General features: G+C 37.4%; 2 protein-coding genes across 4 annotated transcripts; one reads left to right on the forward strand and one right to left on the reverse strand.

The window, feature by feature from the left end:
- The first annotated feature begins 9 nt into the window (after positions 1–9).
- Positions 10–24922, forward strand: slc25a40 (solute carrier family 25 member 40). Its single transcript, XM_017453474.3, has 12 exons — positions 10–204; positions 10286–10415; positions 12398–12504; positions 15774–15833; positions 15948–16054; positions 16154–16221; positions 16420–16544; positions 19517–19690; positions 20715–20824; positions 21637–21718; positions 21915–21995; positions 23554–24922. Exons 2-12 carry the CDS (start codon positions 10351–10353, stop codon positions 23688–23690), a joined length of 1116 nt encoding a protein of 371 aa, XP_017308963.1. The 5' UTR covers positions 10–204; positions 10286–10350; the 3' UTR covers positions 23691–24922.
- On the reverse strand, positions 244–11752 carry dbf4 (DBF4 zinc finger). 3 transcript variants are annotated; one of them, XM_017453471.3, is made up of 13 exons: positions 11290–11752; positions 11102–11200; positions 10155–10342; positions 8648–8836; positions 8022–8072; positions 7802–7871; positions 7536–7612; positions 6696–6741; positions 6368–6413; positions 6104–6232; positions 4063–4183; positions 3828–3943; positions 244–3348 (listed from the first exon to the last, which is right to left on the reverse strand). In XM_017453471.3, the coding sequence occupies exons 2-13, from the start codon at positions 11145–11147 to the stop codon at positions 2505–2507; spliced, it is 1923 nt and encodes a 640-aa protein (XP_017308960.1). In that variant the 5' UTR covers positions 11148–11200; positions 11290–11752; the 3' UTR covers positions 244–2504. The 3 variants fall into 3 exon arrangements, with proteins under 3 accessions (XP_017308960.1, XP_017308958.1, XP_017308961.1); XM_017453469.3 differs by having other exon boundaries at positions 11102–11203; positions 11290–11751; XM_017453472.3 differs by having other exon boundaries at positions 245–3348; positions 10155–10324; positions 11102–11203; positions 11290–11745.
- Positions 24923–26386: the final 1464 nt, after the last annotated feature.

Below are 26386 nucleotides of genomic sequence, written 5' to 3' on the forward strand. Positions count from 1 at the left end.
ATGATTCCTACCAGTCAGTGGTAAGGCTGCACATTAAAAGGCAGACCGCCAGCGCGTCAACGCGGGCCTCAGGGTGAAACTTTTCCACGGGCGTCCTCCGGTTTGCTTGTTGTCCAGAAAAGCTGAAAAGACTCGCGCAGCCCAGACAGGAGATGGCAAATTGTCATGGAAATTAGACAACATTCGCAGACTCGTCCTCTGAAGGTAAAAAGTTTTATTACAGAAAGATGGTTAATACAGGATAGAATAAATGAGTGCGCTCTAAAGCCCTACTATATAACTAATATATATATATATATAAAAAACACAGAGCATGACATAATTCTGTGTACCGATAAGAAGCAGTTTGAGGCAGTTCAAACAGGTTTTGTTTTAGGGTCTTGGAAGATGTGCAGACGAACCTTGAACAGAAGAACATGTTTGCGTCTCTGTAAGCAGATAAACTTTCTGTACTGATCTCAGTGACATGGCCTTCTTAGGCGTTATCCTCTGATGAGAATGAAACAGAACAAGAATAAAACTATTACAAAGTAAAAATGAGTAATTTCCCTCACATACCACAGAAATTTGTCAACACCCGAGAAACAAGCTAAATCCTATGATCATGTACGTCATAACAGCTACCAGTCGTACCCTCACCAGTCTCTCCATTTCCTTTCGCTTGAATAAGTATAACAAGAATAACTTGTTATAGAGCTTGCAATTTTTCAAAATTACTGCAGATTTGGGCCACAAGCAAAGGCCTCTTCGATTCATGTGCACAGCTAAACGGTCTCATTTACCAAACAACCGCCACTGCGAAAGTCCTTCCAAAACAATTGTCAGTTTAAGTAGTACATTTTTTAAAATAAATTTTTGGCTGCAACAAATCATAAAAAAAGAACTCTGGGAAATCCTGTATGGACTGTTTAGGTGTAGATTATGTGGAGCTTCCAACATAGAAGTCTCTGTGAATGAGCTGTTTCTATAGAAACAATAACGTATTAGAACGAGCACATTAATAGAAGCTTGTGATTGAAATTACAGAGCTTCTGTTACAGAAAATTAGTTAACACTTTCCGACCAATCAGAGAACTTGACAGCGGTGTGGTGTAAAAATGTTTACTCAAACTCTCTTACAATGGAAGTCTAAGGACAGTTGTTGAATCCTGTTCATAAACAGTTTTTTGTCCCCTTTTCATTCTACAAGAAAAAAAATGTTGAAATGATTGTACAAGATTACACCGTTATCAGTATTGTGAAACACTGGAGTACTCCTTTATGAACACAAAGCTATTGCAATTCTGTTTCCTGGATCCCTATGAGTCTCGAAAGGGATTTAAAAGGATGTACAAATTTTTTGAAATACATCATTTCACTGTAAGGAAAATAATCTACAAATGGCACTGATTTCAAACGACTTGCCAATTTGTCCAGGACTGGCCGTTCCAGCTAATTCTCCAAACAACCCCAAAATTTTATCACAGGGTTTGCTAGTAAGACTTGCAAATGTTGGTGTTAAAGTGCATGCTTCTAAAATCAGAAAGAGATTGCACAAATTTGACCTGCATGGGAGGCGTACCAGAAAAAAGCCTTTCCAAGAATACAGTTTGCCAACAAGCATATATGCAAAGACCAGGCCTTTTGGAATAATGTGCTCTGGACAGACAAATCAATGATCGAGCTGTTTGTCCACAGTAACAGCAGACATGTTTGGCACAGACCAAAGACAGCTTTTCAGGGGAAGCAGCTCATTACAACTGTGAAGCACGGTGGTGGAAATGTAATGGTTTGGCGTTCCTTCGCTGCATCAGGGACTGGACAGCTTGCATTCATTGTTTCAACTATGAATTCTACATCATATCAAAGAGTGCTGGAAGAGAATGTGAGGCCATCTGTCTGAGGCCAGTTATTCTGCTAAAGGGGGCAAATACTAGCTTCTGAGTCCAAGGGTGTACTTACTTTTAATCATTTTACAAATGATTGTAAAAGCTCGTTTCCCTTGTGGTTTTACTCAAGTATATCAACTTCATTAACAGGCACTGTTTCAATAATGTTCAAATGTTTGCTTGTCCAAATGTCAAAAAAGCCAACCATTTCCATAGGGTGTACTTATTTTTTCACATTCACAGTTTCTACATGTGGAGTCTGAATATAGTTTAATTGCGAAACTTGTAAACTTGACTAGTTGATCTCATTCGTAAGGCAAGTCCCATATTGCTCATTCTAAATACATTTTATGTTTACTATGTGGTTTATTTCACACTGAATAAGATTTTTATGTTCTGTAGCTTTATATAATATTTTATTCGTTTTAATATATAATATTTAATATGTCAGTCCCATATTAACCACTTCTTGACAGCAATTCATTTAGGAACTGGACTATCTCTGAGTGATCCAGAGAAAATATTTGATTATTTGACACACAACACACACACACACACACACACACACACACACACACACACACACACACACACACACACACACACACACTCTTCATATTCAACGTCCCTTTTCTACTAATTGTAGAAACCGTTAAAATCCTCCTCCACATCGTCGCTGGACTGGAAGAGCTGCCATAAGTCCACGGCAGATGCTGAAAGTCTCTGAGACTCAGAATCTTTTCCCAGACACTGAAGATTTTGGGATTCTTCAGGTTTACCAGAAAGGCCACACAGGGGCTCCGATGGTGCGGTTCGTCTCCGCCTCAACGTCCGCACTTTCCTTTGCAAGACTCCAGACGGAATGTCCGTGTTGGAAGAAGACATTTCCTGTGTGACAGGTCCACAATGCATAGTGTCAGTTGCTTTGCCGGCCTTACAGAAAGGTCTCTCGGTTGTACATTCTGCAACATCTAAGAGTAACTTTGGTGCAGTCTGAAAGTCTGACATTGCAGACTGCTCAGACACCACGTGAGAGGTCCCTGCAGCCAATGAACTGCGGGTCGTACCGAACCCTGCAGGATCTGAAAGTCTAACGTGCCGATTGCTTTGTGAAGTCCCTCGTTCCAAACGGGTGTGTAACGGGGTCCTGGTCCTGTCCAAACACTCAGAAAGACAATCTTGTCTGGTGTTACACAATGATGTAGCCAAAGCCTTCGGTAAACCAGCATTAGAACTGGAGTCCCATTTAAATGATCCGCGCTTTGACTGGGATTTCTGAAACGCATCAGATTGTCCTGCCGAGTCTCCTTTAGGACCTTGGGAGAGTTCTCTGGAGCGCTTGCGGACTGAACGCTCAGTGTTTTGAGAGCCCCAGAGTGGGGTCTCGTCAGTCACATCCTCCTCTTCAACCCCCATTTCTCCATCCTTCCTAATGGCTGGTCCAGGGACCATGATTGGGGACGTGACGCTGCACTTCACCCTGCAGCAGAGACATTGGAAATAGTTTGAATACATTACAGTGCAAGTCTAGATCATATTTATTGTCTTCACATCCTATATACAGTGGGAGAAATATCTCCAGAAATATCACAGAATTGCAACATGCAAAGCGTAACACGATGTACACCGATCAGCATTAACATTAAAACCACACAGAATATTGTGCGAAGCCCCCTCGTGACACCAAAACAGCTCTGATCCGTCGAGGCACAGACTCCACAAGACCCCTGAAGGTGTGCTGTGGTATCTGGCACCAAGACGTTAGCTGGTTGTGCTTCCTTGGACCACATTTGGCTACTACAGTAACACTAATAGGACAAAAATTTAATTACACTACACTGCTGAATTACAGTTACATTAACAGGATAAAAAAATGTAACTAAATGACAATAATGTGTCTTTGAAGTACCACTGAAGTCAGCGCTGATCTTGTGATACGGCGATCGTGAGTGGAAGTACCTTTTTATTTGGGGGCTGATGTGTAGAAAATCACAGCTGAGTCCTGTGATAACTCTGTCCACCACCAGGTACTCCTCACTTTTAGAGAAAGCCTGATGCTGCTCACTTTGCAGGTGCTGTAGATCAGGGATAATATAGTCCAGAATTCAAAAAGGCTGCTTACAGTTGAAGTGTAAAAAGATATTTTAGACATTAAATTGTTGCAAATTTGCACTGGTGCTTGTTTGGTACTCACAGCTTTAAGATTGTCATATTTGACAATGCAACATTCGCAGTAGCCCCCTTTCCTTCGTCCCTTTCCCTCACGGCCTCGGTGTCGGTCTTTCCTGCTCTTCTCCCGTCGATCTACTCCAGACCTGAAGCATGTGTTTGAAAAGAGAAGAATGTATTGCAATCATTCTCATGGCTGGATCGGGAAGCTTTGGCAAGGCTGTGATGGACTTTAACGGAAGCATGGTGAACATCACACACACGACACTGTTGCCAAACTGGGAGCCGAAGTTGGTAGAGACGACTCGATGTGTGTTTACAAAGAAATGGCAATCATGCCAACAACTTTCAATGGAAAGTCGCTAAATATCGCTAGACGATGCCATGTGCTAATTAGCATATTCATTACGCCATATTTGCATTCTGCCTCGTGTCAGCTCTTTACATCTACTTCATATTTCTTAATTCCCAATAAAGCTGTTCTCATTTGCATATTTTTCCCATTTCTGTTGTCAGACTATGGAAAGAGTATGAAATATTCTATCCAAAATAAACACTTTAAAAGTTATTTCGGGATTTCGTAGATAAAAAGTGCCTATTTTTCTCTAGATAAAAAGTGCCTATTTTTATCTAGATTAAAAAAATGCCTATTTTTATCTAGATTAAAAAAATGCCTATTTTTATCTAGATTAAAAAAATGCCTATTTTTATCTAGATTTAAAAAATGCCTATTTTAAAAAGTTTTCCAGTACTTCAATTTCAAAAAACCAAATTCAAGCACTTCACATGCATTATTATTATTTTTTCTTCTTGTTTTCTCGACATCCATCGTCCCGAAGTCAACGGGCTTTTCTGAAATAAGGTATATGGTTAACACAATCTGATGACATGTTCACGTTTTATACTACGACATAAAATTCATACCCCACTCATGAGTTTGTTAAGCTTTTACGGGTCTTGAAAAAGGCGGTTGCTAACAAGTGGCTAAATGGGAGTAAAGAGGTTGTCGGGGAAATTAAACGCCATCAGGCCGAACAGGAAAACTCATCTACTACAGCCTCGTTGTGTTTATACTCGCGTTCTTGCAAACTACTCCAACTCAAACTTCCCAACTTATAGATTTATCAATTTATAGTTTTTCCAATTGTAGTGTTTTTTAAATAAAAGATGGAAAGAGTTGCCGGAAGCGTAGTGGTGGTGATGAAGTCATGTGACCGTGGTGTAGATCGTTTAGAGTCTAACATTAGCTTTTTACTCCTGGAGATTGTATTTATGCTGTATTTATTTAGGTTAAAATTTATAAAAGTTGTGTTCATTTGCGAAGATTATCTTGATGAAAAAAATATGTAAGAATCATAAGCTTTTGTTGGTCAACGAGTTTATTTTCGGGAGTAATACAAAAGCCGATAGAAAAATCCTATTGGATTTTTGTCGAGGGAACCAGGATGATACTAATTTCCGGGTTGGCCTACAAAAATACGTCATCAGTCTTCCACATTAGTGTCGGACACTTGAGAAGGGGGACACCCCTCTCTCTTAATGCAGAGATAAAGTCCATCTCTAGGAGTGCATTTAATACCAGTCTCATTCACAAAGCGTGAGATTTTCTCGCGATAAAATTACGTTGTGAGAAAACAACTTTTGATATGTCGAGATCACGAGAAAACAACAAAGAAAAAAATCTATAATAATGTGCGGCTGCTTAGGGCTTTTTTTTCCTGCAAAAGTCTTCTCCTCGACAGCATCTTCACAGTGAAGAACTTTTTTTCTAACATCAGAAGACTAGATTTTTGGTTTTATTTAGTACGCATATTTAATTAGATAGCCTAATCTGCCTGAACAAGCACATTTCGTATACTGCAAACTGGCAAATATTGATTGTGAAACTGTATCTACTGTTTAAAAAAATATTACTCTGTTCACCCATAGTGTCTTGCTTTAACAACAACATTAACAATAGGTGTTTCTGAAAATAAATTTGATCCATGATGACGTACAGTCATGCTGTCAAAGGTTTATTTTATTTGGGAAATGCAGACCCTCAGACACCACATGCTAGAACATACCCGTGCACTTTGGTCTTTTTCCCAGGGACATCTTTATCGTGTTCTACCAAGAACGGACTGCAAGGGGCAGCCGATCTGAGGTTACACACAGGCATGTCGGGCATGGGGAGATAGATGGGACGGTAGTGTCTGAAAAACAAAAATACATAAATGAGCAAAAACAGGAAATTCTGAACACTCGGTGTATAAAATATATCTTTTACTGGTTAAAGAGAAATTGTTAAAATATTATATATATAAATAATAATAAAAAATGATTTGTACCTGCTGGAGTCCTCTACTTTAATGAAGGGGCGACTGATTCGTCCAGCTAAATAAACAAATAAATAAATAAAAATTATGAAGATGTATCATGGCTTTTAAAGCAGTACAGAACGAGCTGAATCAGCTCCATATGAAAGGGAAATGAATCAGGAGATTTAGGAGAATTACTGAGAGTCATTAATTATTGAAATGGCTCATGATATGCACATTATTTGAAATTGAATCAAGTGAAATGGAACAGAGCAAAACCCTGGTTCTTAAAATTCTATAAAATGTCTTTCTTTTTTTTGCACATGTACTGACAGAGTGTGTATTGTACTCTACTCACGGTTGCATTTCTGAGAAGCAGTCCCATCTGTGGGCTCAGGTTTGGCCTAAAACAGAAGATTGAAATGATTGAGTATAACGTAAGGAGAAACTTTTGAAGAAATACTGTACAAATAAATCAACTTGAGAACAGCTAACCCAACACAATCTTTATTAACGGTCGTCCTATTGATCGGCTTTGTCGATTGATCGTTTTTGCTGGAACTATCGGTTTATCTGCAAAAATCCACAGATAGTTTTTCCCAGTTGCGTCCATTGTTGGAGCAGCTGAGAAGAATCTGCTGTCATTGTACGGTACGAGAGCGGCCTCTAGAGGCGAAGTTTAAACCATCAATGACAAATTTTGTTGTTATTTGAAGTGTTTTTTTATTCATTTTGGATGTCTCCATTTTTATTTGCTATTTGGAGTGTTATTTTTTGGGTCAGTTTGGATGCATGTACTTTAATATTTATTTATAGCATATATTAATATTTATTTTTTAAAAGTATAGCACATTTTCATGGAACAGTACTGTTGATTTTTGTAATAAAGTTCAGCAATATTTTACTTTGAGTATTATGTTTTCATTCAGTATCAATTAAAAAAAACTATCGGTTGATTAATCGGTTAATCGGCAGGCACCGTCCGACTTAGTTATCATTATCGGTAAAATTTATCATCGGTCGACCTGTGTCAAAAATATATGTCAGTGGTTTAAAAATTTTGCACTTGCTAAGGAAAATCTTTATCATTTACAAACTCACCAGATTCAGATTTATCAAAAAAAATTTCAATGCAAAATTCATTCCTATTCCATCTTTCTAAAAGGTTACTGTGGTAGAATGAACAACAGACACTTACAGCTTTCTTTACCGGGTGAGCCGCTGCTCTGACTTTGGCAATTGTGCTCTTTTTCTTGTCGATATATGAAATGACGTCTGTTTTAAAAGAGAAAGGGTAAATCAGCTACAATGAATGGTAACAAAAATGTCAATCTTAAAACTGGAACATGCAAAGAGTTAATACAATGTCTACTTCAATCAGCTTTGACTTTCTATTTCAAAATTCTTCTCAAACAATAGAAGCAACAAAATGAGTGTCATAGTGAGAGATGAATTGATGAATACCATCAATGTAGAGGATTTTTACACCCCATTCAAGTGCATTGGCCAGGATTCTGTTCATCTGAATACGCTCCTAAGAAATTGGGGGATGAAAAAAAACACTCAATACAAAATCAGTAACGTGATTAACATTTCCAAACAGTAGGTGAGAATCTACAATGATAATCCACAAGACCTGTGATAGGCTTTGTCTAGGAGCACCAGTGTAAACAAAAGCACTCACTTGTTCCTTAACGACTTTCTCCACTAAGGATTTCCCTCGGCTTGCGACCATCTGTGAAATACAGAGCAGAGATGATGAAAGTCACAAACATTAAAGAAGAATGCGGTTGATTAAAGGCTAAATAATAGTTTCTGCAGATAAACTATAAAAAGCACTGTAGCTGCTTTCGGTCTTTCTCTAAAAGTATGTTTATAAGATTTTTTTAAAAACTTGAACTGACCGTTAGTTTTATTCGTTAAAAATTTATATTGTATTTACAATATAACAATATTACTATTTTAAATCAACATTGTCTAATTTTTGTAGTTTATGTTCCTGACAGACCTGACTCTTATGGCTTCAGTTTAAAAAACAAACAAACAAAAAAAAAACCAGCACGGTAATGAGCTGCAATGCAATCAATGCATTCAGAAAAACATTTCTTCAGGAATTCAGACTGGAATTGCAGTAGGTGCTTCAGTTCTTCCTCTCTAACCTCAACCCCCTGGCTTGGGGCCCTTAGTACCAGTGAAGTGATATAATAATGCTACAACATATGGGGGCGATGGTCAGGTTTCCACAAACTTTAAGATATAGAGTGTATACAAGTTTGACACTGAGATATAGATTGAGATAAAGCTCCTCACAGTGTCAGCAGGTCCTTGTGAGCTGCCTCTGGGCCCATGACTATCCCTCCTGCTGCCAGGATGAGGGGAGCTGAGGCCCGAGTCTGGACTCGGCACCGGGGAGTCCTGAACGAGCCGCTGTACATGCCGAGCTTCGGGTTTACTGGACACCAAGTATCGAATCTCTTTACTGAAGAACTTTTCCACAGTCTGAAAGAACAAGAACACACAGAATACCATGAAGAGAAACATTAAGTAAACAAACATATACAACAATGTACATTACGGTAATTAGGTTTTTGCTTGTATTTATCGTTCTGTTTGGTTGCTACTTTTGTATGCACTATTTGAAAAAGTGAAGTAAAGTAGTTAAGTAAACAAGGATGTAACCATAATTCAACTTTCCCACTCAAAGCTGCTTTACACTTTTAATAAAGAAAAAAAAACCCATGAGATTTGAAATCTGCTCAAAGGACAAAAGGAAGTAAAGACATGCAATGTTTGAATGAGAGTGCTATTAACTTGCAAACAGGTCTGTCACTGCCCTGTTCTCAACAATCACAGAGCTTTAAAAGGATGAGCCAAAACATGTGCGCATAAAGTATCAGCCACTCACGTTTATCAGAAAGAAAGGCCAATCAATCAGGTGTAAAAGCAGTAGATAGAAGGTTTCTTCACTTGTGCAAAACGTTCATTTTATAATGACATTCTGAGTTGGTCAAGATTCACTTTCATTAATAGTTTTGTGCACGACCCAGAATGCCATACCTGCTCATAGTGGTACCGTGGTGATTTAGCACCAACTTCATTTCTACCTAAAGAGAGCGATGCAGCAAAGCTTTAGTCCTTTAGTCTGTCCAGCTCTCTTCTCCTCATCTGTAAACTCACCTCATACAGTTCAGAGTCCAAAGCCTCAACTTTCCTACTAATACTACTATGAGTGCCTACATGCTCCTCATGGTCATAAGTCGCTAACAAACCAAGCAAACACGTTTGTGAGGAGTTTCAGGATGGGCTTTTCTTGTAGTGATTAAAAAAAAAAAAAAAAAAAAACACACAGCATCACTCAGCAACTTCAAAAATCCTAATATGGATTTAAATCTGCTGTCATAATGAGCACAAATCGTGTACGAAATGTGCAAGGAAAATCACAATATGTTTAATCGTACATAAAGACTAGACAGATAAAGAGAAGCATATAAACGTTTTCTATTGGTTCTCATCACAGCTCTCTGCATAAACAAAAAGCAGTAAGTATGCGCATGAATGCAAAAACATGGAAACTAGTCATCTGTTTTACTTCACAACTCTCATTACACATTCATAAAAATAAAAAGTAATAAAAATGTTTTTAAAAAATTACCACAAAACTTTGGAAAAGTACTTGCATGTTGCTTGCAAGCAAAGCATCTTCCATAATCATCGGTTATATTGAGAACTAACTAACTAACTAAAATCATACATTACTTGCATGACGTAAAAACAACAAAAAAGTAAAACGAGATTAAATGATTCAAATTGTACTCACTCCTCCGAGGCTCTTGAGATCAGTTTCTAAAACCTGGCTGCGTTTATTACATGGTAGATCCAAATAAAAGATTCGCCCAGCCAAGGGCTTCCTCTGAACTGCCTCACTGTCTTTATTATGTTTCCTTATAGATGCAGCTTTTTGGTGCTCGTCGTTGTCCAGGTTTGGGTCTGTGGATTTAAAACAAACTAAAAAAATGGATTCATTCAACATTAAAGGAGCGCAGGGAGCAGGTCTAACGGGAAACCGTCTAAACACATGGTGAGTACATTTAATCATACAATATGACCATTAAAGAAATGATGAGACTGGACATAACAGAGTACTGCAAACATCATTATCATAAGAACGTAACAGCATGCTGTCATCACACCTCACTGAACACGGTTTGTATCTTGATCGCTAATAGGTCTGTTCAATTAGACAATAAATGACTAAAGTAGATTTAACACGACATCAAAAACAAACCGTGAGAAATTTTACTCTTTAAAGTAAATCATTCAGCTTATTTCATGTGGGACCGTCTCTTCGGTACGAAAGAGTCTGACAAGAAATTATTAAAATAGATATAACATGATATTTAAAAAACACCATGAATTAACAGAAATATTATGGAAGCATTTTGTTATTCTGCCTCTCCAAACATGGCACATGGATACACTGAACTTTCTGATTGTCTTACTTTATTAGTATTATTATTATTATTACTATTGTCAGTTTGGACTGAGAATAAATGATTAAAAGAAAATTGAAAAATCACACAGCATCAGAAACAGGAAATATAAATATAATACTACAGAAGCATTTTGTTATTATGTCTGTGATCACTGAACATGAATAGTTCATATTTGTTAAATACGGATCTTGATTGTGGTCCACGAGGGAAGGTTACAAAGTAAATACAAATTAAAGAGATAAAAATTAAGGATGAAAAAAAGAGGACTTACCTTGGAATTTAGGTTTTGTAGATCTGTGAAAGCTCTGTTGTTTCATTACAGTTCAGGAGTTGCTAAGACTTCCTTAGCTACCGTTACCATGCAGTAAGCCTTCTGTGAAGAAAAAAAGGATTTATTTAGAGTCACGCGGTGGAAAATAAACAAACACAACAATCTAACAATGAGGATATTTCACTCACTTTACTTTCTCTACGTTTAGCTATGTTACAACTGAACATGAGCTCGTATCTGCATCTATCTATCTATACATCTACAGGTCGAGTTTTTTAAATGCGCCCCGTTTTTTAAACTGCACAAACGTTACACCGGAAGTTCAAATACAGACGAAGCTAACAGCTAGCTTACAAATTACCCCCAACCAAGCCTGCATGAATATTCATGAACGCCCTGGACGCAAGTCGTCCTCGCGTTGATGTTTCTTAGAATCGATATATTTATTTATTTGCAAGAACACAAGACCGAAGCGCTCTATTATGTTTGTTTTTGTTTTCCTCTAGACCTAGCCCAAACAAAACAATTCTATTTTCCCGCTCGTGAAATCCACTTCCTCCTGCTAAGAACAGATAGCACGGTTTAATTCCACAAACGCACTTTTCGGCCATCATAGGAACTTGCAGAACTTATATAAGATGTATAATATGAAATAAATAACATAGTTAAATTCCAACTGACGAATTTCATTTGAAAGTATCCATAATTATTTTATATGTACATTTGGGTGATTTAAATGGCCGAATGTGCGGCTGTGAAAATGAAGGCTAGTATTACATACACAGTCCCAGTGTCATGTGTAGTTTACGAAAAAACGTGATCTACCAGGCGGTTATAAATCGTAGATATATGGTTTGCAGGGTTGTTGTAGGAGAGTGACTTTGTTTGTTTTGTTTTGTTTTTTTGTCAGATTTAGTTTACTTATACGTCTCTCTAATGTTGTCATCGTGGAGATATATTTTAATCCGTGTGAATATTTTAAGAATTTCATGATTAGTGGTAGTGGCTATCTCTAGCTAGGAAAACAACTCCAGGACACGATAAATGACATGAAAGGTTCGTTGAAGATCGTTGGACTGGAGTTCACAACAAGGGAACTAAGTTGTCCTCTAATTAATTTCGAAACTCAGGAAGGACTAAACCAAGGTGAGAAACTTAAACTGAACCTTAGTGAAGTTGTTGTTCTAGGCAGTGACTTCTCTCCTGCCTTGCTCAGTGTTATTGTAATGTGCAAGTACGTCATCACTAAATAACAATTAAAGTAAACATCTCTCTTCATGTCTGTCTTTAAACCAGGCTGTTTGAGATGACTTCTCAGAGTTTTCAAACCAACATGGATAGTATAACACCAGTTCAGCAGATGGTGTCTTCTTGTTCTGGGGCTTTGCTCACATCATTGTTTGGTAAGTTCATTGAATTTGTTTATGCATAACAAAAAAAAAATACAAAAGTGACTTCTTCTCTGCTTACTCTGCCTTTTCGGATGCCCCAGTCTGAGCGAAACTACATTTAATAAATATAGTAGTAACATGTCTGAATTGTATAGTGCCTTTCTAACGTACAAGGGCACGTTACACACATATACATACAAAAAGGTAGGGAGAAGACTAGATTTAAAGGTGTAATAGTCATTAAAAATAAAAACATTTCCTACTTGTACAAATAACCTGGAAGATATTTAGAACAGGAAATATGTCCCTTTCTAGCAGGACATTGGTGTTCTGTTCTGCCGGCGGAATGGAAATCGACTTCTCAGACATTTTCAATCAGGATAAACAAATGCATTATTTTATTGCTGAAAGTCTGAGGTAAAACGAGTCAGAGTACTGATGGGTTTCTGTGTGTAGAGTATTGTGACTCTGTGTTTAGCTGCCGGTGAGCAGGGTGATTGGAAGTGGGGGTGACCAGCCCCCTGTTGGGCAAACAATTCACACTTCTCCACAATAACACTAGTACGGAGATAAAAACAGACAGCACAAGTAAAGCTTTTTTGATATTAAAACACTGTATACAACTGTCACAATAAAACTATAGCATTTAAAACTAGTAGGCTACGTTTAAATGCTAAAAAAAAAGAAAAGAAAAATGCTTATGAAACACTGCAATTCTTAAATCCCAGAGTGTCTACTTTCATATGAGTCATTAGCCATTATTGAGGAGTGTGACATCACAAATGCATTCAGCGCTCAACACGGGTGCACCCAGAGCAGGCACAAATTCCATTTTTTTTGCTTCTGGCGGACATGATCTCAGCAAAAGCGTATTAAGTGACTGAGTAAACCCGTTTGAAAACATGACTTTGGACCGACATCCTGTCAATTATTTTATAGACATGCTACAGAGCGCTGTAGATTTGTGAACATGGGCAGAAATGGGGTGGGGGTTAGGCGTATGCGTAGGCCAAGGAGTTAAAAAAAACATTCAACTGTCAAACCTACCTATATAACTGTTAGAGATGTAATCTTTATAAAAAAAAATTACTAATCCTATCTATTGCTCTTTTTTAATATTCAAGAACTTTATCATCACATGCGCAAGTTTCTTTATCCAGAATTCATGAGTGTGTACAGTGAATGGGCAGGATGGGAGGGATCGCTGATAAGAAGAAGAAGAAAAGGAAAAGTGTTTTAAGGTTTTGTTTTAAATTGGAAGATGGAAGTTCAGTCATGAAGGTCCTGGGGGTGGTATCTCAAAGTCTGGGAACTGGTGCACTAAAAGGTCTGACCCCCCATTGATGTTAGTCTGGTTTTAGGCACCAGCAGTAGGCTAGAACTGGTGGACTTGAGAGTGTGAGCAGGGTGTAGGGCTGCAGGAGCCTAGAGAGATAAGGTAGGGTGAGACCAAATTCAAATTCAAAACTGTTTTACTGGCATGAATTGTAGTTAACGGCTGTTGCCAAAGCACTGAGTTGGGTAAGGACAAAACAATGGCAATAATGGTATTTAGAGAACTGGGGAAAGTAAATAAAGTAATAAATAATGACCCTTTAATGTAGACAAGCCATATTTTTATTGAATTAACTTTTATTGAATTAATTCTCATTGCTTGCACAAAGGCACAGCGACTACAACTTTGACTATGATAAAATCGCCCAAGTGGGAAAACCTAACGATTTTGAGTTTGATCTTGCTGTTTTTCCAACAAATTGTCCTATTTATCTACAAAGAGTTTTGTGTGTGTGCACTTCACATTTGCATGCCCATAAAGTCATGCTTCTTCATATATTTTAATGCTGAAAGCATTTTCCGATAAAGTCACAGTAATAAAGTACAGCCCCGAATTCAAAAAAGTTGGGACACTGTGTAAAATGTAAATAAAAACAGAATGCAATGATTTGCAAATCTCATAAACCCATATATTATTCACAATAGAACATAGAAACCATATCAAATGTTTAAACTGAGGAAATGTACCATTTTAAGAAAAAAACTAAAGGCATTTTGAATTTGATGGCCGCAACACTTCTCAAAAAAGTTGATACGGGGCAACAAAAGGCTGGAAAAGTAAGCGTTACTAAAAAGAAACAGCTGGAGGGATATTCTTGCAACTATTTAGGTTAATTGGCAACAGGTCAGTAACATGATTGGGTATAAAAAGAGTACCATAGACAGGCATTTATATGTTTTCTATGTTCTATTGAGAATAACATGGGTTTATGAGATTTACACATCATTGCATTCTGCTTTTATTTCCCTTTCACACAGTGTCCCAACTCTTTTGGAATTGGGGTTATGGACGTGTATTACAGACATGTAAACACCTTAATCACATTATGAATGTCGTGTGAGAGTTTTCACCGCATTTTGCGACAGGACACGATCACACACGACAGTTTTACGTTTTACGGCAAACAAGAGAGTTCGGCTGCGTCCCAAACCACATACTTGCCTACTATAGGCCTGCCGTGGGGAAAAATACATGCATCTCGGCTACTATATAGTAGGTAAGTACGCGGTTTAGGACGGGGCCCACGGCTTCAAGCAATTGTCTATTAGCATGTATAGCATGACAGATAATTAACTGCACTTAAAGCGTCCATAAAAAAATTAAATAAAAACACCCAAAACTGTATACGGTACCATAACGAAGACGAACTGTATGTCGATATGTGAAATTGTGGAGGGACATCGGACGGCGTGGCGCGGTGACATAATGACGCGGGCTGTTAATCTAATTATGTTCTAGAACACGTAAAACAGGAGCATGACAGGAGTATTCTAAAAGAGACTCATGTAAACACCTTAATCACATTATTATCTTACTCAGAGTAAGTTCACTAATTAGATTACTGCTGTCCATGTAAACGTAGTCCGTGTTCCAGTGGGGTTGAGGTCAGGACTCTGTGGAGATCTTCCACTCCAACCCTGGCAGACCATGTCTTCATGGTGCTCGCTTTGTGCACAGTGGTATTGTCATGCTGGAACAGGTTTGGTCCTCTTGGTTCCAGTGAAGGAAAATTGTAATGCTACAGTATACAGAGACATTCTAGACTATTGTGTGCATCCATGTTTTGGCCACATTTTGGGGAACAGCCTCATATGGGTGTGATGGTCAGGTGTTAACATACGTTTGTCCATATCGTGTATGTTTAAACAAGGCCACTGCTTAATCAAATTTGAAACCCGATATTGTTCAGCTAAAATAACGACCCCTCTTTTCTTCTGTTTTACAGTAACGCCTTTGGATGTCATCAAGATCAGACTCCAAGCACAGAGCACTCCTTTATCTAAAGGTAAAGATAGTTCCAGTTAGTATTTTGTGCTGAAATGAATTTTTATTTTTTTCCCTTGCAAATCTTCTAAGCTCTGTTGATTCGTGTATACTCAAATTTTCCTCTGCCCCACAGGGAAATGCTTTGTGTATTGCAATGGCCTGATGGATCATATATGCGTGTGTGAAAACGGGAATGGGAAAGCATGGTACAAACCTCGGGTTCATTTCAGTGGCACACTGGTGAGTAAACAAATTCTGCTGTTGTGACTTCTCTATGGAATTTTGAGATAGCCATGGTGGGAAAGCGTATATAAAAACCTATAATGTTTTGTGATACAGGATGCCTTTATCAGGATTGTACGCATGGAAGGGATCAAGTCGCTGTGGAGTGGCCTCCCTCCAACACTGTTAGTGGATTTTTTTCCTTCTTTTTCTTTGTTTTACCATTTGTATGTAACCTGGGTAGCAGTGTGTTTAGAGTCATTTTTAATTTTTATCCACACTGTTGACAACACGCTCAAGATTCCTTGTCATGATCCAGGTCTTTACTTAGGAGACTGTTCCTGAGATGGGAATTGTTCTTACGCAGAGTTTTCTGTCCACAGAGTTATGGCCGTTCCAGCTACAGTGATGTACTTCACCTCTTATGACCAGCTCTGTGCTTCTCTCAGGCTCCGGATGGGGGAAAAGGCAGACCTGGCACCGCTATTAGCTGGATCAATAGCTCGAGGTTAACTTTGACCCCATGTGTTAGCGTTAGAATGAGTCAAACTGACTAATGTCAACAATGTCTGCTCTAGAGTGGGTTACGGTTAGGGTTACAGTATATGACATCTTCACTTTAGTAATCCTACATAGGCAGGTCTGACTTTCCAACCCCCTCCCCCCCTGGATCCAACTGAAAAACCTTTCATTTCTATATTGTAGTTCAGTGCAAAAGTTTGTGCACCCTTAACTCCAAAATAATGGCACCAACAAAATGCTTAAAGTGAGGTTTCACGGATGTTCCTCTTTCTATAAATAAAAGACAGTCTAAATTACGATCATTAGGTGCATGAAGATGAGCTCTTCATAACCTTCGGTTAAATGCAAAAGTTTGTGCACCCTTGCATCAAAATGATGACACTAACAGAATATTTAACGCGAGGTTTTCAGAAATGGTCCGACATAAAAAAAAAACAGTATTAATTACTATTCGATTAAGAATTTAGAGTGTCATATTTGTTAACCTACAGTGAAGAGCAAATGTTTGCACACCCTTACTTCAAAGTCGTGACACCAACAAATCATTTGTTGTTTTTGATTTCCGTTTTAAAGATTTACCGTTGTAAATAACGGAAACTCTTCATTATTGTTACCTGTGAGATTACTTTAGCAAAAGTTTGCACATCCTAACTTTAAGTTCAGAGTCATGTGTGATACAAATATGGACTTTTTCCCCACTTGTCTTTAAGGAAATGTTCAGAGCTCCTGGTGTTTGTTTTGGATTTTTCGTCTGTTCCCCCCCCAGTTATTTTTCTGACATTCTTTGGTAGCGAACAGAGTGTTCCTATTTCTTCCCTTTCTGAATAACAGACTTTCCTGTGCGTGTTTCTATCCTTAAACACCTTGATATCTTTTTATACCCCTCTGCAGCTCTGTGAAAGCGTAATATTTTCATGACTCGTGCCTTTTTCCAAATTGACTGTAAACTGCTTACTAAAATGGCATGATAATCTACAGTTTTAAATTTTTAGACACCTTGAAAAGCTCATTCAAAGAAATGAACTGGAGCATGGCAGTTGTGATGCAAACTATGAGCTTGCTAACAGAGATCCCTGCAACCGAAGTCAGCTGCTATAACCTTTAGGCTTTAACAAGTATTTAACAGGAAAACACCATTAAATGAACATGGAATACTGTTTAAAAGACAAACTGTAAAATAGATGCAAAGGGAACGCAAACTTTGCACTCGACTGACCTTTGCTAGACCTACTGTATATTATAGTACATTATTAAAATGGGTAAATATTTAATCTGTTTTGTGTACACAAACTGTACCTTTTATGGTCACTGCCAGATTGATAGCATGATGTAACCACTTCAAGATATTACCACAAACACACACACACCAAGATAAAAAGTTAAATTAATCTACTTGCTCTTATAAGGCAGCAGAGCAAATATGATTTACTTCTTAAGGGAAAAATCCACCCTAACCAACTTTCATTTCAATATTTATAATGAACTGATCTTCAGTAGTGTCCAAGATTTATTCTATGAATGAAATTCTAAATAGTTACCGGTAGTTAAAATGTCTTCCATCAACATATTCTACTTACATGTTGATTAACTGTTTCCTACATTACTCACAATTCCATTTGACTACCTACTGGTAGTGACACTAGTGCGAACTGATCTCTACCTAAAGAGAGTGATGCAGCAGCGCTTTAGTCCTTCAGTTCGTCCATCTCCATTTCCTCATCTGTACACTCTGCTCAAACTGAACAGCTTCCAAAGCTCCAACTATCGTAGATCACAACTAGCTGTGCTGAGTCTCCACTGTAACTTGTTGTATTGATGCACTGAATTCTGGGACTTTGAATCCAGCATTTGCTCTAATTGGATTTCCCATTAATATGACATTGAAGCTCACTGAAAAAATTCTAAGTGAGAAAAGAAGCTCTTGCTGTTTTTTTTTTAAAATTATTATTATATCATTTTTTTAATGAGCTAACAGCAAAACCTGTCCATGAACACTTATGTTTTCTCCTATTAAAGACCACTGTAATTTTGTTAGCATTGTCCTCTTGTGATGTCAGCACAGCAGACCGCTTCTAACTTCTCACAGAAATGACATTACGACACCAGAGTGACTAATGACACGTCACCGGTATTTCAGTATAAACATGGTTCATGTCTTTCAGGGTGGTGTCCCCGTAAAGTGCCTTGAAACGTGCAGTGTTATTCGACGTAATCTCCCATTTCCAGCATTTGATTGGACAGAAAATGTGATGAGAAGCTGAAGTGCAGGATGATGTCATCAAAGTTGTTGATCCATATCGGTGGTAGAGAGAGACTGTAAATTTTAAACGCATATAATGCAATTTTTTTTGTCATTGTTTTGGAGCGCATTAGTCTATAGATAACTTTAAGGCGTATATATTCGTACTAAAAGCCACAAAACGTCCACGGGGACTTTAAATATGATTCTTAGACCTGAGTGTCCGGGTTGTTAATCGGGTTCCTAAAAGTTTTCCAACACGAAGTTTGTTGTTAAATGGTAGAGTGAGCATCAGATTGAATGCTTGAGTCTCTCTCTCGCTCGATGTTACACTGAAGGTGATTATTTACTTAACGGCAAAGTCTTATCACCAAAAATAATTAGTAACCATTGCAATAGATATGAACACTGATGGAAAAAGAAGAATAGGATGTCCTGTATTAGTTAGATATGATTATGTTCTCCACTGTCCTGCCTGTATGACGGTTTGAATCACAAAATTTTGACACCAAGAAGCACAAAACACACTAAAATCTATTTCATTTACTGTATATACTGAAACAACACTCATGAAATCTTTTTTTTTTTTTTTTTTTTTGTTTTACAATCAAGTACATTTGATTTTTAGATTACAGAAAATCTTTCCTTCCATATACTTGGATTTGAGCTGCTTGGTATAACCCTTGAATCATGTGTGTGTGTGAATGTGTGTGTTGCAGTGGGCTCCGCTACTCTGATCAGTCCGTTAGAGCTGATCCGCACTAAGCTGCAGTCAGAGAGGCAGTCGTACAGAGAGCTGAGTGCCGTGATTCGCTCGGCAGTACACAATGAAGGCTGGCTCGCTCTCTGGAGGGGTCTCGGGCCCACGCTGCTCAGGGACGTACCATTTTCAGGTAAAAAACAAAACAGATTTATACACGAGACTTTTCCCTTCATAATGATGTGTTCTCTTGTTTGGTGTGTAAAATAACTATTTCATACAGCCTCTGGGTGGCTCACAGAGCAAACACGAGCAGCAGGACTAGAGACCTCCACAGTGAGGGTCTTTTCAGGGGAAAGTACCTAATGCATGCTTAGAATGTCGCCAGATGACGTCAGAGACTAGTTTGCATATTAAATGAATCGACACTATCATTTTGCATATCAAAACGTGTAAAACGAAGAAGGTAGATTTTCAAAACGTAGTCCAAAGTGGCACTTTACGTCAATTTTATCTACAACTTTTAACAACGGGCAGTCACTAACGGCGTTACGGAAATCTGGATATAAAAACGAAATTGAAATTTGGCCCTTTACTTTGTAAAATGTAAAGTAAAAACTTTACATTTCAGACTGAAGGGGGGGGGGGGGGGGGGCGCGAAGATTTAAAAAAAAAAAGAAAAATCAATAATAAGCTCTCCAAAAACGTATAAGTGGGCCTTATGGGACGAAAATTTTAATGTCTTCTGTAGCACATTTCATTTCACCTACAGATAAAAAACAACTATGATCTTTAAAAAGGTTGTATTTGTACGAATCAACTGAAAATCATGCCATAATAGGCAACAAATTCTCAAATGAAATGCAAAAATCAGTTTACATCTCACCTCACCGGCCTGCTTTCTCAGCTATAGATGTGAGAAATTTGATAGAGAAGAGTGTTTCTTTAATAGATAGGTCTAATAGTGATGGTCAGTAACGGAAAGGAAATAAAAGGAAATAAAAACATTTTTAAAAAAATATGAATTTTTTTAAACTGGTGGGAAAAAAACATATTCATACAAATTGACCTCATATTACGCTTCCGAGTCCTTAAGTCCTATTGCACTGTTTATTTTAGCATAATAAACAGGGCCATTTGTTCACATTATGCTCCACATCTTTCCCTGTTATGTTGTAGCATGCTAATCCCACACCACGTGCCTCCTCTCTTTTCAGCCTTGTACTGGTACAACTATGAGAAAGGTAAAGCCTGGCTGTGTCGCTACAACAAGACGACTGAGCCGACCGTCAGCATCGCCTTTACCTCAGGAGCGGTGTCCGGCTCTGTGAGTCTACGCTGTTTAACACGCAATAAGTAGCTTAGGAGTAAAAATCACAAAATCCTAAATTGGGGATCTGGTTTCAGCCAATCATGTGGTGGCAGTGCAGTGTATAAAAACCATGCACATATAGGTAAAGGGCTTCAGGTAATATTCACATCAAACATCAGAATTAAACGTGGCATTGTTGTTCGTGCCAGATGGGCTTTTTTGCTCAATCTTCTGGGATTTTCACACACACACAATACTCGCTAGAGTTTACACAGAATGGTACCAAAAACATCCTGTGTTCTGTGGGCTGAAACGTCGTGTTGATTGGAGGGGAAAATGGCCAGACTGATTCGAACCAACAGGAAAGGTACTGTAACTCATGTAACCCCTATTCACCACCGTGGTGAGCAGAAAAGCATCTCCGAACACACGACTGTAAAAGCTTGAGGTGGACGGGCTACAATAGAAGAAGACAACATCGCTCTAGTCCTGTCAGCCAAGAGCAGGAATCTGAGGGGGTTCACTGAAGCGTGTTCAGTTTAAACATGTAGAACAAATTAAAACTGGGAAAAGGCAATAAGGAGTAGAGTTTGTTTTTCTGGTCGTTGGACCTACACTTCCGCTGTAACTATGAATTTTAAATAAATAAATACATACATACATACATACATACATACATACATACATACATACATAAATAAATAAAAGCCCGGATACCAAATCTTCTTGGTTGCCCAACCCCGTAAAGATAAAAATATACACATCACAGACACAAATGTGTCTTTTGTTGGGCGTCCTAGTTATCCTTTGTTCCTCCTCCTTTTCAGATCGCATCAATTGTAACACTGCCGTTTGATGTGGTGAAGACCAGGAGGCAGGTGGAACTGGGTGAACTGCAGGCTAGGAAATGTACGTTTTCCAACTCCTGTTCTAAAATAAAACCCTTGCACTGGACAATTCTAAGATGTTGGCCTGATAACAGTGACAAAAGTTAATTTATGTTAGTTAATTTAAGTTAGTTTATGATAAACATAAGACAAAAGTTGTTGTTTCTTGATGAGCCATATTTGTTAGACACTCAAATGAATAACATTTGCTTCTGTAGTGTTGCCTCAAGCCTCGTCTTCAACCTATAAGGTGATGAAAAGAATAGTCACGGAGAGCGGCATCCAAGGACTCTTTGCAGGTGAGTTCTCAAAGAATAGATAACTTTAACAAAAGCCAATCTTTTCCTTTAGTTTTGTAAACAATGAATTTAACCACTTTGAATCAGTTTATAAATAGTCTAGCCCTTGGTGTATTGTGTAGATTAGGTCTCTACTGGTTAAATAGGTGGAGTTGAAGAATTGAATGATTTTTTGATTTTTTACATTTTTTTACTCCTTGAGTCGACTACTCCTTCCCCAAATTTCCCACCTGTGCACACAAAGCTCCGCCCCCAGAAAGTACAGTGCTTCAGTTATAGTTAGCATTATCAAGGACTCTCATGACATCACTTTCAAGCGTAATTGGCCATTCAGCTGCTTGAAGGCAAGTTATAACACAAATATAACACTATAAACATGCAAATGTATCTCTACTACTATTCTACTACTAATCATTTCATACTGATTTATGAGAATGGTCAAGAATGCCTTCGCTGTGTTTTTCTTTGTAATGAAGGCTTGTGAGCTTAATGAAGAATATAAAACGTATCTACTTGATTTATGTAAAGCAGGCCATTGAAACCTTTCAAAGCTTTATACAGGTTTCATTTACATACTTGTCCAGGGTCGACATGGCTAATTTTGCCTCTGATTCATTTGATTCACCAGTAAAAATGACTCCATCATGGAAAAGCTGTTTTCTCATCAAGTTTTGTGCTCACAGGAGAAATATCTGCCAGTGCTAGGCACTTGCTGATTTCAGCCTTTTTTTTTCTTTCTGAACAGACTGAGATGAGGGAGGGGAGTTAGTTAGTTGGTATAAAATGGCTGACAGGAGAGCCATGTAAACAAAATCAAGCACTCCAAAGCCATAACAGTTTTCCAAACGGGTTTTCTCAATACAGTTGTGATGTATCTTGAAGAGGACATGGATTAAGCAATTCCCCCCTCCCCCCGTACAACATATTTTCCAGGTTATTTGTACAAGTAAGAAATAAATAAATAAATAAAAAAGCACCACCAGTGTTATGTCATTACATGTGATCCTATTTGGAAATACGGGACAAGTTCTGTATATTATACAGTCTGGGAAATGAGTATTGGACTCGTCAACATTGTCTTTCATTAAATATATTTCCAATGAGGTTATTCCCATGAAACATTCACCAGACATCAGTATTAACTCAAGAACTCCAGAAATATAAAGAATTCACAACATTAAAGACCATAAATAATGTTATGTGTAATAAAGTGGAATACCACTGGAAAAAAGTATTTAATAGTTAGTGGAGAAGCCTTGGTTTGTAATGACAGCTTCAAGACGCTTCCTGTATGAAGAAATTAAACCAGGCGCAGTATTCAGGTGTGATTTTGGACCATTTTATTAAACATATTGTCTTTAAATCTTGTTTAATTGGATTCAAGTCAGGTGATGACTGGGCCATTCTAACACCTTGACTTTTTTTCTCTGAAACCAACTGTTTCCTTTGCTGTATGAATATTTTATTGTATTGGGAAAATATTCTAATATTGTGAAAAACCATATCCAGTTTCATATTGCTTTGTAGTTTAATTTCTCTCATGCTCTCTCTCTCTCAGGTTTTATGCCTAGGCTGATAAAAGTGGCTCCAGCCTGCGCTATAATGATAAGCACATATGAGTTTGGCAAGGCCTTCTTCCGCAAACAGAACCAGGCGAACAGACAAGGTCTCACGCTGCATACCACCAACACCTAATCGCTCCATCTGTTACACACACTCTATAACTTTAAGCACACACACGTTTGCTTCAGCTGGGATCTAAAACCATCCTGCAAACACTCATCTAGTTATAATGAATCATGAATAAGCTGAATAATTTTGGCCTTTTGATATGGCTTTGAACAGACACAGTCCATATGTGAGGACATTTTAAACACCCTGAAGTTAAGCTTTATGGTTTTTAAAAAAAATCACTGAAAATTTCACTCTGATAAACCTGCATGGTGTGTGTTTGAGAATTACACAGCAATAGAAGACTACACTCTGAAGGTTATTATTTTATGTCGTTATATTGTATTAGCTGTATTGCTAATCTCTGTTGTTGAAATGATTTTATAATATTCTTATTGCGTAAATAGTTTTTTTTTTTTTTTTTTTTTTTTTTTTTTTTTTTTAAGTCTTTCAAGTTGTCTGAGATGATATATATCTTAAGCTCATTTTCGTGACGTTGTGAAAACATGATGTGAATGCATTTCATTTGATCAGTTAAATCAAAAGAAACGTTACTATGACTGATACTAGGCCGACTTGTCTCCGTTGTTTTTACCATAATGTTTTCTTCCAGATTCACATTACATATTTGTGGTTTAGCCTGGAATGTAATAAAATGATTAATGTGGGGAAAAAACAAAACAATCACCAAATCTCACACCCTCACTTTGTCATAAACATATTCCACAAAGAACATTTTTTTTTTTCCACAAAGAGTATTTTTGTGAATTTTTTAAAACAAACCGATCAAAAGGTTAACAAAACAGACACGTTCACAGCCTTCTGTGCTGGTATTTACCAAGGGTGCCAATATTAGTGGCCTCAAAATGTAGAATATCATGGAAAACTTCACCCCCCCCCCCTAATTTAATTCAAAAGTGGAACTTTCATATATTCTAGATTCATTACACAAAGTGAAACTTTTCATATTTTGAGCTTCTGGATTTTTGATCTCCATGAGCTGCAAGTCATAATCAAAGCTTAAAATATTTCACTTTGTGTAATGAATCTAGAATGTGTGTGAATGTGTGTGAATGTGTATGTATGTATGTATGTATGTATGTATGTATGTATGTATGTATGTATGTATGTATGTATATATATAATATATATCCCTTGATGATATACTCTGCCAATACTGAAATATTTTCCCAGAACACCAAGTGTGCTACAGTATCAAAGTGTCATATTTTAACTATTATACTCGTTTGAACACAGTTTGAATCGCACTGGCGTCTTCCTTTACGAAAATCGGCAACAACCAAGAAACGTTATGGGTTTGGAAGAAATAACATTTATTGGTTTGATTTTGGAATGTAATCAAGTTGTACAGTATCAAAAATGCACAAACATCATTTGCAAGCAATTTAGTTTATTTAAGAAACCAGGACTAATGGATGTACAGAAATAAAGTGCAAAAATATTGTCTCAATGCCCGCAGCCTGACACCCTGCTAGGCTTAAGAGAATAATCATGAACTGTAATGAAGAAACTTTTTCACGCTGTCTCGCTCATCACTTTACATTCATTAATTGTGTTTGGTGGCTCGAGAAGTGAGACCACATTACATCAAGAGATTCAGCTAATTAAATTAGTCAACGTTTTAAAAATACAAAAAAATTTAAAAAAACAAAAGCACTTGCTGTACATTTTAACAATTTGGAATTTGCATTGATTTATTGCCAATTCAATACATTTTCCGAATGCAAATGTGCTATCATCATCATCATAATCATCCTTAATCTACAGCGAAGTTCAGTGGGATGTAATTACTTAATAATCCCATGTTTCATTAAACAATCTAGCAATACACCATCAAAGAAAAACCATTTTATTCAAAACATTTTTCTTTAAAAAGTCATTCATGGAATTTACATTGTTTTTCAACCCAATCTCTCTCCACGGCATCTGTACACAGGGTTCTTTAACAGGTTGTTTGTATAGCTAATGGATTTTAACTATAACTATACCTAAAAGGTATTCTAATTGAAACCCTTTTCGATAGAGGAATACTGCTGAGTATGAAAGCCCGTTTCCATAACAGTGAAAATGAATTTTAAAAAATGTAAAAAAAAAAAGAAAAAAAAAAAAGGTAACTGCTACTTTATATCTCAGAATTGCAGCTTTATTTCCCACAATTTTGACTTTTTTTCCTTGCAATTCAGAGTTTACATCTCACAATTCTGAAAATTTTCTTCTCGCAATTGCGAGTTCATATTGCACAATTTTGACTTTATTTCTCGCAATTTAGACAGCCACTTGACATTTAGTGAGTTACAAAGAATGCATTGTCAAAGCATTCCCTATAAACTGTGAGGATAAAAGTCAGAATTGTCTGATATGAACTTAAAATTGCGGGAAATAAAGTCAGAATTGTGAGATATAAAGTTGCAATTGTAAGAAATAAAGTCACAATTCTGTGACAAAGTTGCAATAACCCTTTTAAATAAATAAATAAATAAATAAATAAATACATACATACATAAATAAATAAATTCTCCATTGGCAAAAACAGGCTTCCATAGCAGAGTTCTACTTTTAAGGGTTCCCTGAAACCCTGAAAAAGGGTTCTAGATTTCAATGTTTGTATATGTGATGTGATTACCACAAATGACAATTTGGCCACATTTCCCTTTACGGAGGGGGAGGAAGAAAAAAACCCAAACCCTGATAATTGTGAA

This window comes from Ictalurus punctatus, chromosome 23 (genome assembly GCF_001660625.3).
Source record: "Ictalurus punctatus breed USDA103 chromosome 23, Coco_2.0, whole genome shotgun sequence".
NCBI classification, from domain to species: domain Eukaryota; kingdom Metazoa; phylum Chordata; class Actinopteri; order Siluriformes; family Ictaluridae; genus Ictalurus; species Ictalurus punctatus.